General features: G+C 38.3%; 1 protein-coding gene across 1 annotated transcript in view; it reads left to right on the forward strand.

Annotated features, from left to right (window-relative positions):
* The window catches only part of ush2a (Usher syndrome 2A (autosomal recessive, mild)), a 356,033-nt gene that overhangs the window by 239,851 nt on the left and 100,706 nt on the right, over positions 1-15,476 (forward strand). Inside the window, exons 45-49 of the mRNA XM_073826569.1 lie at positions 2,382-2,584; positions 3,262-3,374; positions 6,945-7,143; positions 10,965-11,133; positions 11,259-11,480. Coding sequence (XP_073682670.1) covers positions 2,382-2,584; positions 3,262-3,374; positions 6,945-7,143; positions 10,965-11,133; positions 11,259-11,480 — 906 coding nt within the window. The remainder of the gene's footprint in view (positions 1-2,381; positions 2,585-3,261; positions 3,375-6,944; positions 7,144-10,964; positions 11,134-11,258; positions 11,481-15,476) is intronic.

The raw sequence follows: 15,476 nt of genomic DNA on the forward strand, positions 1-15,476 counted from the left end.
AATTAGTACTTTTTTCAACATAAAACTGCTAGTTCACTAAGAACAATGTTGGGTCTATTCACACAGAACTCTTTATTTTTGCAGCATATATTTATTTAATACATAAACTAGACAGACATTTGACCATTGCACTCACACCTTGCATCTTTTGCAGCATCTTGACTCTTAAAGGATTATTTCACTTCCAGAATAAAAATCATGTTGGAAAAGTCATGCACTGTTAGTTATTCATCTGTGTACTCTGGTTCAAAAAGAAAAACTCTTTTTCTCCTTCAACTTCAAAATCGTCTAAGATCGTTGTTTTATCTTTTTTAGTAAAGGGAGTTTGACTGTTTTTGCACATTCGCATTTGTGACTACATAATGCATGAGGTTGAGCTAGTGCAAGACAAGCATTTGTGGTTAAAAAGTATATCATTTATTTTTTATTGTTTAAATGGCCGATCGTTTTGCTAGAAAAGACCCTTAATCCTCGGCTGGATCGTGTAGAGACCTTTGAAGCTGCATTCAAATTGAGTTTAGACTTTCAACACGTTGGGCCTTATTGAAGGCTATATGGAGGAAAATCCTAGAATGTTTTCCTCAAAAACCTTAATTTCTTTTCAATTAAAGAAAGAAAGACATGAACATTTTGAATGATATGGGGGTGAGTAAATTATCAGGAAAGTTCAATTCTGGAAGTGAACTAATCCTTTAAAAGGAATACGACATTTTTTAAGTTCTGCTTTTATTTAATTTCACCTCCCTGCGTCTTGTGTTTTTATTCACAGAGAAGCAGCCTGTGTGAACTGTTATTTTACCATCCCTTTGAGTGACATGCAACCCATTAATCCTTGACTAAAGCTGTATAGGTAGCTGTTAGTTGTTGCCGATACCAAAACATTTCTCTGTCCCTCATAAACCTTAAGTAGGATCTGCTGTAAAGGTACAAGCATTTTAACTTTACTGAAAGATATCTCAGATGGGGTCTCTTCACTTGTTGACCTTTGTGTTAGCAGGATATCTCCTGAAGAGCGACTTTTTGAGGCTTTGAGTAGGAAGAACAGCAGTTATATTCTTTAGAGAGAGTGTAAGTGTCAGGACCCCTGCTCTGTATCGAATTCATTCCCCAGCCCGTCATGTCAGCCAATGGCTTGTTCAAAGCCGCTGCTGAGATATTTGATCTCTCAGCTGTCATTAGCACTACACTCATGTCTTTCAGCTCTCTTTCACAAACTAACTTCACTCGCCTCAGAAAAAAAGCTTTATCAATCATTCCCTTTTTACATTCTTTCAGAAGAGCCTTACAAAGTTGTCACAATAGCTGTTTACTAGAGTCACATCAAGCTGAAAAATAGGCTCTCTGGTCTTCTTTTGTAAGTCAGTGTGATTTGTCATGGGAAAGGAAGAGCTTGCAAAAAAACAGAGGGGGGAAAAAAGGAAAAAGAAGGCGAAAATGTTGCAAGCTGTAGAAAGAATCCCCCAGACTGGCCCAGTTAACCCCCTCTGCCCCCGGTGCAGCACTCCAATCCCTGCGCGCTTCTCCAGGACTGATTCAATTTGCCCACAAACCATCTGCGGGAACCCCCAAAGCAAGAGGGAAAGTGAAAGAGTCACACTCAGCTTTTTCTCATTCTGCCAGCCCTCCCTGATGCATTGCTGTCAGCATTCCCTGATGTACATATAAAATTACATTATTTATACACATGAGTGCACTCATGAACACACATCACACGGACACGTGTACTGCTGCATTATTATAGGTTATTGTTTGAACTAGACAATTGGGGGACAAATATATATATTTATAATTATATACATTTATGTTATTTTTTATTTATAGTATATAATATCTAAGATGTTATGTTTGGTTTCCCTATACCATAGTTCTCAACAACAGCTGGGATAGGAGAAAGTATTTTAACATCAAAAAAATTACACCGATCAGCTTTAAGAAAGTGCCTCAGTCTTTTTTTTTTTTTTTTTTTGTGTGTTTATCCCTTTCTCTCTGTCTCTTTCATGCTCTTTTTCTAAGGCAGAAATAAAAGTGCTGCCCAAAGCCTTTTCAGAGACTATTAAGGGTAGAATATGCTGTGTGTTTATGCTAGCGCTGGCATGATCTTGGCTCTGGGAAAAAAGAAAAGAAAGAAAAACTGCTTTTCCTCCTGGTCTTTTTTCTGTAGAAGCTGTTGGTTATTGTATTACTCTTTGTGGAGACTACTGCAGACTTGAGGACCTCAAGGCTTCCCTGAGCCTCGTCTTGGGCAGAGGTTAAACAGACAAATCTTGAGGATTGAGCTCTTCAAAAGCACTCTGTCAATATGACTGTGTGTGTCCATGTGGGTTTCAGTCCGCTGAGCTCTTCTGGGTGATTTAGTGTGACTTTTGCTCTCTGTGTTGCAGAGCCCGAAGGGGTTTTTCCACCAGAGGTGGTGGTCCTAAATAGCACAACAGTGCGGGTGCTATGGACGGCTCCTCTTGTTCCAAATGGCGCAGTCACACAGTACTCCGTCTATCTGGATGGCCATCTCTATGAGTCCACTAGCAATGAAACTGGATCACTGGAAGTGGGAGGACTTCTGCCGTTCACTGTACACAGTGTTCAGGTCTGACCTTCTACCTACACGCACAAATACATTGTTTTATTTAGCGTATATTAAAAGTCCATAAGTCTGAGACCACATTTTGTCATTAATTACTCACCCTCATGCCGTTTCAAACCCATAAGGCCTTTGTTTATCTTTGGAACACAAATTAAGATATTTTTGATGAAATCTGAGAGCTTTCTGACCCTGCATAGACAGCAACGCAACTAACACGTTAAAAGCCCAACATTAAAGACATCATTCAAAAAGTCCATCTGACATCAATGGTTCAACTGTCATTTTATGTGGCTATGAGAATATTTTTTTTGTGCTCAAAGAAATAAAAATAACTTTAATCAACAATTCATTTTGTTGAGTCAAGTCATTATTTTTGTGTTCTTTGCACACAAAAAGAATTCTTGTAGCTTCTTAAAATTAAGATCGAACCACTGATGACACATGGACTGTTTTAACAATGTCTTTACTACCTTTCTGGGCCTTGAACATGGTAGTTGCATTACTGTCTACGCAGGGTCAAAAAGATCTTGGATTTCATAATAAATATCTTAATTTGTGTTCCGACGATAAATAAAGGTCTTGGAACCACATAAAGGTGAGTAATTAACAACAGAATTTTCATTTTTGAGTGAACTAACCCTGTAACCTGTGCAGTTGGTCTTCTTTTTTTCTGTGTTTAGGTGGAGGTGTGTACTGTATACACGTGTGTGAAGAGTAACAGCACTCAGATGACCACAGTGGAGGACACACCTGCTGAAATCACCAAACCTCATATTCAGGTGCTCAGCTCTAGGTGAGTCAGTCAGATAGTGGTGTGAATGTGAGTGTACTGATGTTTTATTTGCATTTTGTGGGTAATTGATGGGTTAAAAATATTCACTATCCCTTCACCTTAACATGGTGAGCCCCAGCAAGTCCATCTACCATCTACATCAGGGATGCTTAGTCCTGTTCCTGGAGATCTACCTTCTTTTAAATTCAGCTCCAACTCTGATCAAACACAACTCAGCAAATCGTGCACTTTGTTCAGGCGATCGGTTTGTAATCCGGTGTTTTCCGTACCTCAGAACGGCTTAGTTCAGAGTGAAAGCAGTGAACTCTTTTATTGCATGTTCTGTGAGTTTAGCGCGCATTTGGGAACACAACAGCCACCAGTTATGCTTTTTAATGATTACAGCATTTCACTAGATTTGTAGTGAGACTTGTAAGCCTGTTTTCACTCGCTGGTGAAAAAAAAACTGCTAAAACCAGCCTAGGCCTTTAAAGTCTGTTTTTTTTTTTTTTGTTTTTTTGCTGCACGTTTCAAAGCGAAGTGCGTACTTCAGTTGATCAGCTCGTGATCTGGTGTTCTTTGTCAAAATAAAAGCTCTACTGTCACTTCTATCAAAATAAAAGCTTAAAAGTGCAGTATAAATTGCTGACAGCTAGCGGTTCAAATGGGTAAATAAATATTGTATCGTGGACTTCATTTCGAGATATTATCGTATTGTTAGATTTTGACATTGTTACATTCCTAGTGGTTAGTAAACAGTTTGAGATGACATGCATCTTATGTAGCTTGAAATGGGTTGCAGCAAGTATTTTCCCGGTACACTGTACACAATTTAAGACAACCTTACACACACCACAGTGTAACAGTGTATGCACTGTTTTTTTGAAGGCATCAGGGCTCTGTATGCCCTAATAAGCCATAATTCACACATTTCCTGCCGTGTTGTCTCTCACCCTCATGTCATATCACCAGTGTGCTGTACTCACTCCCAATAGAATACTAACTACTGATCGATTGGCCCGACATGGCTGGCCGTGGCCTACACATGCCCCAAACAGTTCATTTATTTGCCACGCTAGATTTGCTCGAGTGGAATTTAATCAATAGCTAATTCATTAATTCTGTCTCTGGTGCTATGTGGGGGCTGGGCGCAGGAATCGGCGGCTGGCTTAAGCTTTGATTGAAATATGACAAGTGCTGCAACCGATGGCTTACCCGCTGCTGCCGCCCAATATGAATTTCAGTTATTTCTCTCCATGAGGGATTAACGGTGGACAGCAATGACACCCTTTGTAATATAATACTAATGCATTTGTTATAGCAAAGCTGCTTCCCCATCCCCCACCCGTCCAGAAGGAAAGTAATCATGAATAATATTTTGTGTTGTAAAGGCGCACAGTAATCTCCAAACGATTCTCTGTCTGTACTTTAAAAGAGGAAGCCTTGTCGCATTTCATGAATTCCTAATCAGATACTAAGGTCTGTCAGCTTTAAGTCGTCAGAGGCCTTCACTATCAATTAGCTTCCTCATCAGGGAGGGGGCAGAGGAGAGGAGAGAGACCCACGCAAACCGTAATTATGTCATTCTCCACGTCTTACGTATGTGACAAGAGATTTGCACAACACAAAAGAGATGGGCAAAAAGCAAAGGAAGTCCAATCACAGAGCGGTATGGATATTATCATGTGTGGAAAGGAGATGAAAAAGATGATGAAAACAAAAGCACATTTCCATAAGGTTATGGCTACAGTTAAGAAAGAAATAAGGCTCGTTTAATGGCTTTTTTTGTTTTTCCTTCCCGTTTGCTCTCTGCAGTGTTACTTTAGCCAACAAACTGCACCACCAGATGTAAATGTTTTGTTTTGTTTTGTTTTGCTTTGCTTTGCTTTGCTTTGCTTTGCTTTGCTTTGCTTTGCTTTGCTTTGCTTTGCTTTGCTTTGCTTTGCTTTGCTTTGCTTTGTTTGATTTGGTTTTGTTTGATGTTTGTCTTGTCCTTGTTTTTCTTCCCTTTCCATATCTACTCCACCTGTTCCTTTAGATAACAACCTGCATCACCAAATATGTTTTTGTTTTGTTTTGCTTTGTTTTGTTTTTGTCATGTCCTTGTTTTTCTTCCCTGTCTATGTCTACTCTACCTGCTCCTTTAGCTAACAACCTGCATCACCAAATATGTTTTTGTTTGGTTTGTTTTTTTGTCTTGTTTTTGTTTTTCTTTATTGTCTATATCTACTCCACCTGTTTCTTTAGATAACAGCCTGCATCAACAAATATGTTTTTGTTTAGTTTCGTTTTTGTCTTATCCTTGTTTTTCTTCCCTGTCTATATCTACTTTATCTGTTCCTTAAGACAATCTGCATCAACAAATATGTTTTGTTTTGTTTTGTTTTATTTGATTTGTTTTTTGTCTTGTTCTTGTTGTTCTTCGATGTCTATATCTACTCCAACTGTTCCTTTAGATAACAACCTACATCACCAAATATGGTTTTGTTTTGTTTTGTTTTGTTTTGTTTTGTTTTGTTTTGTTTTGTTTTGTTTTGTTTTGTTTTTGTCATTTTTTTCTTCCCTGTCTATATCTGTTCCACCTGTTCCTTTAGATAACAACCTGCATCACCAAATATGTTTTTGTTTGGTTTGGTTTTTGTCTTGACCTTGTTTTTCTTCCCTGCCTATGTCTACTTCGCATGTTCCTTTAGATAACAACCTGCATCACCAAATATGTTTTGTTTTGTTTTGTTTTGTTTTTGTTTTGCAATTGTTTTACTTCCCTGTCTACATCTACTTTACCTGTCCCTTTAGATAACAATATGCATCACCAAATATGTTTTTGTTTTATTTTGTTTTGTCCTTCTTTTTCTTCTAAAGCATGTTGCAACTGCAACAGCAAGCACTAGCCAGGTATTTGAATGTTGAGCAGCAAGCTCATTGGCTGCTGATGCGAAAAGAAATGGATCAGCCTGCGCCATATTGACTCTCATTACAGAAAACTTTTTGTATTTACTCATTTATTAACTAATGTTAGTAAAAACTGTGTTGCTTACAGTTTGCAACAGCAGGTTAACTTACAAATAATCAAACCTTAAAATAAAAGATAATAAAAGAAAATTCACTAAATGTTGCTGTTACTAAATATTACAAAATGTTTGAACTGTGATACAGTATAATTATTGTAATATAATTTAGATGTAATATTGTAATGGCATAATGCAGGTCTCAATATTTTATCCAATATCCTAAAGTAAGCAGTAGTGAATAAAAATTGTTCTTTTCTGTGGAAAGCCAGCTCTCCTGCATGATGAGTGGAGAGGAAAATCAATACAAGAAGTACATCGGAAAAAGAAAAGATGACACATATCATAACTCATACTGCACAGCACAATCTATTTAGCTCTAGTATATCAAGTTGTAGAAAGAGCTATATAACGAGGCAATTATCACCATTTTTTCTATTATATTACATGCTTATTTTTCCTTGACGGTGATGGAACAAAAACAAAGTGTTAACTAAAACCAGACAGACAATATAAACCAAGTGGTTACCAGTATTTGTGAAGCTGTAATATCTGTTCTGTGTCTGTGTACTGTATGTGTTAGATTAGTCAAACTGGAATGGACATCACCTGGTAAGCCCAATGGCATTCTGGGAGGGTATGACGTGTGGCGAAGAACTCTGCAGCGGTGCGAGGAGCGTCAGACCCAGCCGGCATTTGCTCCTCAGTCTCACTGCTCATACCTAGAGTGCCCTGCAGAACAAGAATTCTGCGGCAAGACATGTTATAAACCCGAGACGCAGGTAACTACTCACAAACTTCATTTAAACGGTTACGCTTAGATCATTAGTTTTACTTGTAAAGTATTCCATGAAGAAACAGTGATGTATCAGTTGGAGTGGCTGGTATTTATCTATGAAGTACAGTCCCTGTGATTGTTTTCAGTAAACAGATTAACTTGTCTTCTGCAATTGCTGCCATCCTGGTGTTATTGAAATACAGCCAACTTGGCAAGCAAACACAGGCCATACGTCTCCACCAGCTTAAATCAGACAGTAATACACTAGAGACAAGCACACAAAGAGAACACAACTCAGATAAGGACAAGAGCTCTCAAAGCTGTAAAGCAGTATAATAGAAAAATGAGTTTCACAGAGGCAACATGACACACTATTGTGATGATGTGTTAATGGAGCTCCTCCTGAATTCAGCATTATCCATAGTTTAACACCTTGTGAATAGTGTTTAGTTTCATTCTTTATGAGTACCACTAGGAAATATCAGCTATGTTATAATTAGGGATGTCAAATAAATGTGTTATTTTAATTATAAAAAGACTCAATAGAGAAAAAAAATTTAACCATGCTATAAATTCTATAATAGGGCTTTTTGCTGGTTAGCTGTGATACTATTTATGTTCTTTATTAAGTATATTATGGACTTATTGTGGAAAATTAATACATGCTTTTATTTCATTTTTCATTTTTAATCAAAATGTCATAACTCAGTCTTTTGGTGAACTACAGTTTTTTCTCTGGTGATGTATTCCAGATCTTTCTCAACATTAAGTCCTTGCCCCTATTTTACACTTGACTGCAAGCTTGCATATCTTCCTCCATCCAACAACCAATGTATTTTTACGATAATTATTTTCACTTCAATGTACATTGCGTTTCATCATAACTTTAATCACTTAAAGCAGGGGTTTTCAAACCTGTCCTGGAGCCTCCCCTGCCCTGCACATTTTGCTTGTCTCTCTCATCTAATACACCTGATTCAAATCATCAGCTCATTAGTAGAGACTGCAAGACCTGAATTGGGTGTGCCTAATAAGGGAGACATACAAAATGTGCAGGGCAGGGGAGGCTCCAGGACAGGTTTGAAAACCCCTGACTTAAAGGGATAGTTCACCCAAAAATGAAAATTATTCCATGATTTACTCACCCTCAAGCCATTCTAGGTGTATATGACTTTATTCTTTTACACTAATACAAGTGCATCCATCCATCAAAGGCCTTCTGAAGTGAATCAATGTATTTATGCAAGAAAAATATTCATATTTAAAACTTATATGTTCTTATATAATCTCTAGTTTTCGCTAGCTGGTACGCATGTTCACGAGCACGTTCCAGCAGATGACATAAGATATACAGTATCTCACAAAAGTGAGTACTCCCCTCACATTTCAGTAACCATTTTAGTATATCTTCTCAAGGGACAATACTATAGAAATGAAACTTGGATATATTTTAGAGTAGTCAATGTGCAGCTTGTATAGCAGTATAGATTTACTGCCCCCTGAAAATTACTCAACATACAGCCATAATTGTCAAAACAGCTGGCAACAAAAGTGAGTACACCCTAAGTGAACTTTTCCAAAGTGTCAATATTTTGTGTTAGCACTATTGTTTCATGCTAACTACCACCAGTAATTCATGCTTTGGACAGGTTGTCTTCAGCAAACTGTTTGCAGGCTTTCTTGTGAGCCAGTTTCAGTAGAGACTTCCTTCTGGGAGGATGCCCATGCAAAGCGAATTGTTGCAGTGTGCGACTTATGGTCTGAGCACTGATAAGCTGACCTTTTACTTCTGCAACCTTTAAAGCAATGCTGGCAGCACTCATGCATCTGTTTTTGAAGCCAGGTTCTGCACCTGATGCACAGAATGAGGGCTCAACTTCGTTGATCGACCCTTGCAATGTCACGTGTGAGATAGAGGAGGTCTGGGTCCAAATGCAGGGGAAGGATTTTAATGAAACAAAACAATAAACAAACACAAACCAAAGGCCAACACGGCACAGACACGACTAGAACCAAAAGAAAGTAAACAGAACCGAAAACACAATCAGGAGATCCAGGAGCCAGAAACACAGAGACACACATACGAAGACAATGCAGCCAGAAAGAGCAGTGAGACATGAGAGTTCTTATAGACCAGATAATAGTGAGCAGGTGTGAGTGTAATCAGTGCTAATGACAAGACAGGTGTAGACAATCAGGGATGTGCAGTGGAAGATGAAGGGAAACAGCGACCTCAGGTGGCTGAGGGAAACCCCACAGCCCAGATCATGACATGCAAGGCCTGTTCCGAATGGAACCCATCTTGGAAATTCTCTGTATAACCCTGACCACTGTAGTGTAACTCAGTTTCAGGGTGTTACTGAACCTCTAATAGCCTTGGCCATCTTTGTGGAAAGCAACAATTCTAATTCTCAAATCCTCAGAGAGTTCTTTGCCATGAGATGCCATGTTGAACATCCAGTGGCCAGTGTGAGAGAATTGTACTTAAAGCACCAAATTTTAACTGCTCTAATACAAGATATACAACTGTGTATGGTCCTGTCAGGCAGACAAAAAATAAATATGATGAATAGGAAATGTGGCTTTGCATGTTTAAACAACATACTGCTGTTATCACTTAGGGTACACTCACTTTTGTTGCCAGCTGTTTTGACAATAATGGCTGTATGTTGAGTTATTTTCAGAGCACTGTAAATATACAATACAAGCTGCACACTGACTACTCTAAAATATATCCAAGTTTCATTTCTATAGTATTGTCCCTTAAGAAGATATACTAAAATGGTTGCTGAAATGGGAGGGGTGTACTCACTTTTGTGAGATACTGTAGGTGTAGCGTAAGCTCCGGTGAAAAGTGACGAATGGTGAATGCGGAAGTACAGAGGAGAGAGCAAAACAACACACTGGTCATGAATTACAAGTACAAAACAAGGATTCGTAAAGAAAAATGGCAGAGGATTTCAATATAAGCCAAGAGAAGATTGGTTTTCTTTTGTTGTAATACAGAATTGTCACTGGAGCTTACGATACACCTAGGTCATCCTCATCCACTGGAACACCACTCTCTCATGAATGTGAGTACTTTTTATGATGGATGGATGCACTTTATTTAGCTTCAAAATCTTAACAGTCATTCACTGCCATTGTAAAGCTTGGAAGACCCAGGACATAAATATTTACAATTAATATAAATCTGATTGTATTTGTCTGAAAGAAGAAAGTCATATAAACCTATGATGGCTTGAGGGTAAGTAAATCATGGGGTAATTTTTATTTAGGTGATCTATCCCTTTAACAGCTCTTATCAGTGTACTTTTACTCCAGCTAAAATGGTGTTTTGAGGGCAATTATATACTATATGCACAAGCTTCCTTTTTGTACTGCCTTTACACATAGTGGTTGTAATTCTCAGGAGTTTGATAAACCGGGTTCAAGTAGGTTCAAAAGTTCAGCCCTCTCTCAAAGGCACAGCAGAGGAGGTATTTACTGTATGCCATTTTTCTACTGGAAGCTGGGCCAGAAGGTAAGGACAATGTCAGTGGCTCAGGGCAATACAGATTCTTCAGACGCCACAAGAGTATCATCTCAGCGCTGTAGAGAATCTATCCTGCCCTGATTTCTCGCCAAAGTAGGCAGTGGAGTCCGGCTAAATATAGCCCGCCGCTGTGGAGCGAAGAGGTGGGCTGGATTTCTACCTGCGCTCACATGAGCCTCTGCGGGCCCTCAGGGCTGAGGCATTGCCACCTCTTAACTTCCTAATTGCCTTGAGGAGTGAAAAACTTAATATGGAAAATGTCTTTGAATATATGTGTTTTATTGTTGCAGGTATGCTGTGCAGGGACTGTTCACAGCCTAAATCATTCTCATCAGTGTTGTGTAGAGCATTATGTTCCAGCTTTAAAGGATTCTGGGAGTGTGTGTTGTGGAGGTCAGTTTGTCCAGCCTCTTTCTCAACACCAGTGCTGTGGAGGATATTACGTAATAGTTCCACCAGGTATGTATTGCGTTCAACATTAACACAGCCAAATGTGCCAAATCTCAATATTTCTCATTATTTTTTTAACATTCTTTTGTTTCACATCACATACTGTAGTTGATTGTTCTATATGTGTTTTGTAGGAGAGGTCTGTTGTCCAGACTATGTGGAGCGGCGTGTATCTGTTGGTCTCGGGGACTCGTGCTGTGGTGGGAGTCCTTTCATGTCTGGAGCCGGACAGATCTGCTGTGGGGGGCGTCTGTATGATGGCTTCACCTCGCAGTGCTGTGGAGGACTGCTAGTTTCTAGAGAAATGGTGTGCTGTGGGGATGCTGACCAAGGGACGCCCCATAAACATGTATCAGGTCAGGAACATGCTTGTCAAACAATGTTTTTGTTTTCAGTCACAACTGTGATGTATTGTACACTACCGTTCAAAAGTCTCTTATGCTTACCAAGGATTCATTTATTTAATCAGAAATACAATAAAACTGCAATACTGTGAAATATTATTAAAGTTTTAAACAACTGTTTTCTGTTTTAATGTATTTTAAATTTAATTTATTCCTGTGATGGCAGAGCTGAATTTTCAGGAGTCATTACTCCAGTCTTCAGTGTCACATGATCCTTGAGAAATCAAGAAACTTCTTACTATTATAAATGTTAAAAACAGTTCTGCTAAATAATGTTAAATGTTAAAAACATCCCTGCTAAATAAAAGTGTTTATTTTTCTCTTTAAAAAAATCTTACTGAGCCCAAAGCTTTAGTGGTGTGGTGTATTTTAGAGAAAAGTTTGTTCCAGTCCTTATATTTGATTTGTTATCAGTGGTCCAAGATTGCTAATATATTTCAAAAGCAATCAGACTTACAGTTGAAATTAATTATTTTACCAAAATACGAGGGAACATACAAAATGCATGTTATTTTTTATTTAGTACTGAGCTGAATAAAATATGTCACATAAAATACGGTTACATATAGTCCACAAAAGAAAATGATAGTTGAATTTATAAAACGACCCTGTTCAGAAGTTTACATACACTTGATTCTTAATACTGTGTTGTTACCTGAATGATCCAGAGCTGTTTTTTTGTTTGTTTTTTTGTAATAGTTAATGAGTTCCTTGTTTGTCCTGAACTGCCTGTTGTTCTTCAAAAAATCCTTCAGGTCCCACAAATTCTTTGTTTGTTTGTTTTTCAGCATTTTTGTGTATTTGAACCCTTTCCAACAATGATTGTATGATTCTGAGATCAATATTTTCACACTGAGGACAACTGAGGCAGTCTTATGTAATTATTACAGAAGGTTCAAATGCTCACAGATGCTTCAGAAGGAATTTGAAGATCAGGGTAAATGTAACTTATTTTATCTTCTGGGGAACATGTAAGTACCTTCTGTAGCTTAATATAATCGCTCAATATATTGAGGCAAAATAAGGAAAATCTACACATCCTTATTCCGTTCAAAAGTTTACACCCCTGGCTCTAAATGCATTGTGTTTCCTTCTGAACCTTCTGTAATAGTTGTATATGAGTCCCTCAGTTGTTCTAAGTGTGAAACAATGGATCTCAAAATCATACAGTCATTGTTGGAAACTAGACTGGCTCCAGTAATTAATTTTATCTGCACTTTACTGGTTACCCATCAAATATATAATTGATTTTAAAATTCTGTTATTTGTCTATAATGCCCTTAGTAATGTTGCCCTCAGTACCTTACAGACCTGCTCCGTCTGTACACCCCTTCTTGAACATTGAGATCCAGCAGTCTCGGTCTGCTTGACTTAAAAAACGAGGTGATCAAGATTTTGCAACTGCTGGTCTGAAACTCTGGAACAGTCTCCTGCTCCATGTTAGATTAGCCCCCTTCTATTTCTGCATTCAAATGACTTATCTATTTCTATCTATCTCTTGCTTTCAATACTCCTTGATAATTGGTTCTATTGTCAATTTTTTATTGTGTTTTAAATTTGATAGTCTTATTTTGCTCATTTTGTAGTTTTTATGTACAGCACTTTTTTCAACTCTGGTTGTTTTTAAATGTGCTTTAGAAATAAATGTTGAATTGAACTGAATTAAAATTGGAAAGGGTTCAAATACACAAAAATGCTGAAAAACCCAACAATCTGGGACCTGACAGACTTTTCTGAAGAACTGCAGGCAGTTTAACTGTTCAGGACAAACAAGGGACTCGTGAACAACTATCACTAAACAACAACAACAACAACAACAAAAAACAGCTGTGGATCATTCAGGTAACAACACAATATTAATAATCAAGTGTATGTAAACTTGAAATATCTTATTCAGGTCAGTACTAAAAAATAACATGCATTTTGTATAATCCCTCTTATTTTGGTCAAATAATTAACATTTGCAGATTCTGCAAGGTGTATGTAAACTTTTGACTTCAACTGTATAATTTGCAGTTCCCACACCACACTAATCATAATACAATCCATTTATCAGCACCTTGTCAGGGAGCAGAATCGTACTGTTAGGACCGCCTTAAATCCTCTCCCGCTTCGAAACAGAAAATGTGGCACTAGTAAACTTTAAATGGGCCAAAGCATGTATGGCCACTTCATTGTGGCTAAGTTTAGCCCTCACTCCTTAGTGACTTTCTAATGACACTGTGGTGAAGTGTCAAAGGAGCTGAACCCTCTTGGGGTCACCCAGGCTCCCCTGCAGTGCCCCGCTAAAGTGGGCACCTGGGCACAGATGGGCTGGATGGGCACTGGCCCTGGTGTCAGCCATCTTTGTCAGGCTGGATGATGGAGCTGAGTCTATCTGAGCACCAACTAGAGCTGTGCCAAGCCCACAGCGGGCTCCCAGGATGCAACAGAACTAATGGCCACCATGAGGTCAGTGGCACCAGTGTATTTATCATACAAACAAACTATCTAAGTCGTTCAGTGGCTTCGGTAGCATCCTGGGTTTGGCTCCAGTAATCATTTTCAAGCTTTGGTTAATCACCCTGCCCTTGATATACAGTTTTTTAAAGCTGTCCCCCTTTTTTTAGGGAACTTAATCACTACATACCTGGAGTTATTTCAGAAGCTAACAGAAACATTCTCCTCTAGATTAAAACACACCACAGCGCTCACTCACATTGCCACGTTTGATTCTCTCTTCCTTTGGTTCATCTTACCGAAATAAGGCAGATGAAGAAGTCATCGCTCATTAAAGAGAGCATCCTGGGGAGAGCATATGTTATGATGGATAGTACCGTTAGGATAACTAAAGGCCATTTGCCTGGTAGCCACACCGCTGGTGCGTGGTGCTGGGGGCTCACGCCGCGAGCTCCACGCTGGCTCCTGACTCTGTCAGCCTGCTCTATTATTGAATGAGCTACTTAACCTTGATAAAGACACCCCGACTCCCTCAAGGTTCCATCTCCTTTAGCGGCGGTGAGTGTCTCTGCAAATATAAGCTAATGGACAGATAACTCAGCATATGCCATGAGCTGATATCCTCTGCTATTGGCTGAGGAGGATGTAATGTGAGTCAGAGCTGAAATGTGCTGTAGACTGTAGCAAAACGGTATTTGCGAAAGCCTAATGGGTGCTTAATTAGATTTATTAGGCATATGGCAGCATATTTTCTTATTTTTTGATGGTGATGATATATCATATGTGAGACCTAGTTTAACTAGTTCACCCAAAAATTAAAATTCTGTAATTAATTGCTCACCCTTATGTTATTCCAAACCCGCAAGACATTTGTTCATCTTCAAAACAGAAATTAAGATATTTTTTATCAAATCCAAGAGTTTTCTGACCTTCCTTAGACAACAATGCAACTACCACATTCAAGGCCCAGAAAGGTAGTAAGGACAACATAAAAGTAGACATCAGTGGTTTAAAAAGGACAAGAAAGAAAATAAACAGTTAAATAAAGACGTTATTTTTGTTTTCTTTGCAAACAAAATGTATTCTTGTACCTTCAAAATTAAGGTTGAAAAATTGATGTCACGTGGACTATTTTATCAATGCCGTTACTACCATAAAGAAATTAATGACAGAATTTTAGTTTTTGAGGTGAAATAAGCATTTAATGCCTTCGGATGTGATTCAACCAATCAAATTTTAGTGTATTTAGTATATTTTAAATAGCTGTATGTTTTAAATGTACCATTTAATATATATATATATATATATATATATATATATATATATATATATATATATATATATATATATGTATATTGTGGCGGGAGGAGCAAACGACAGACACAGTGGGTGTGGTGTCAGGCCTCGGAGAGGCTTTTATTAAACAGAAAATGAAATAAAAGTGTCCAGAGGGGGGATAAAGTGTCCAAATAAAAGGGGGATCTGGTGTCCTCGAGTGCTGGGGTATCG

The sequence above is a fragment of the Garra rufa genome, chromosome 21 (assembly GCF_049309525.1).
Source record: "Garra rufa chromosome 21, GarRuf1.0, whole genome shotgun sequence".
NCBI classification, from domain to species: Eukaryota; Metazoa; Chordata; class Actinopteri; order Cypriniformes; family Cyprinidae; genus Garra; species Garra rufa.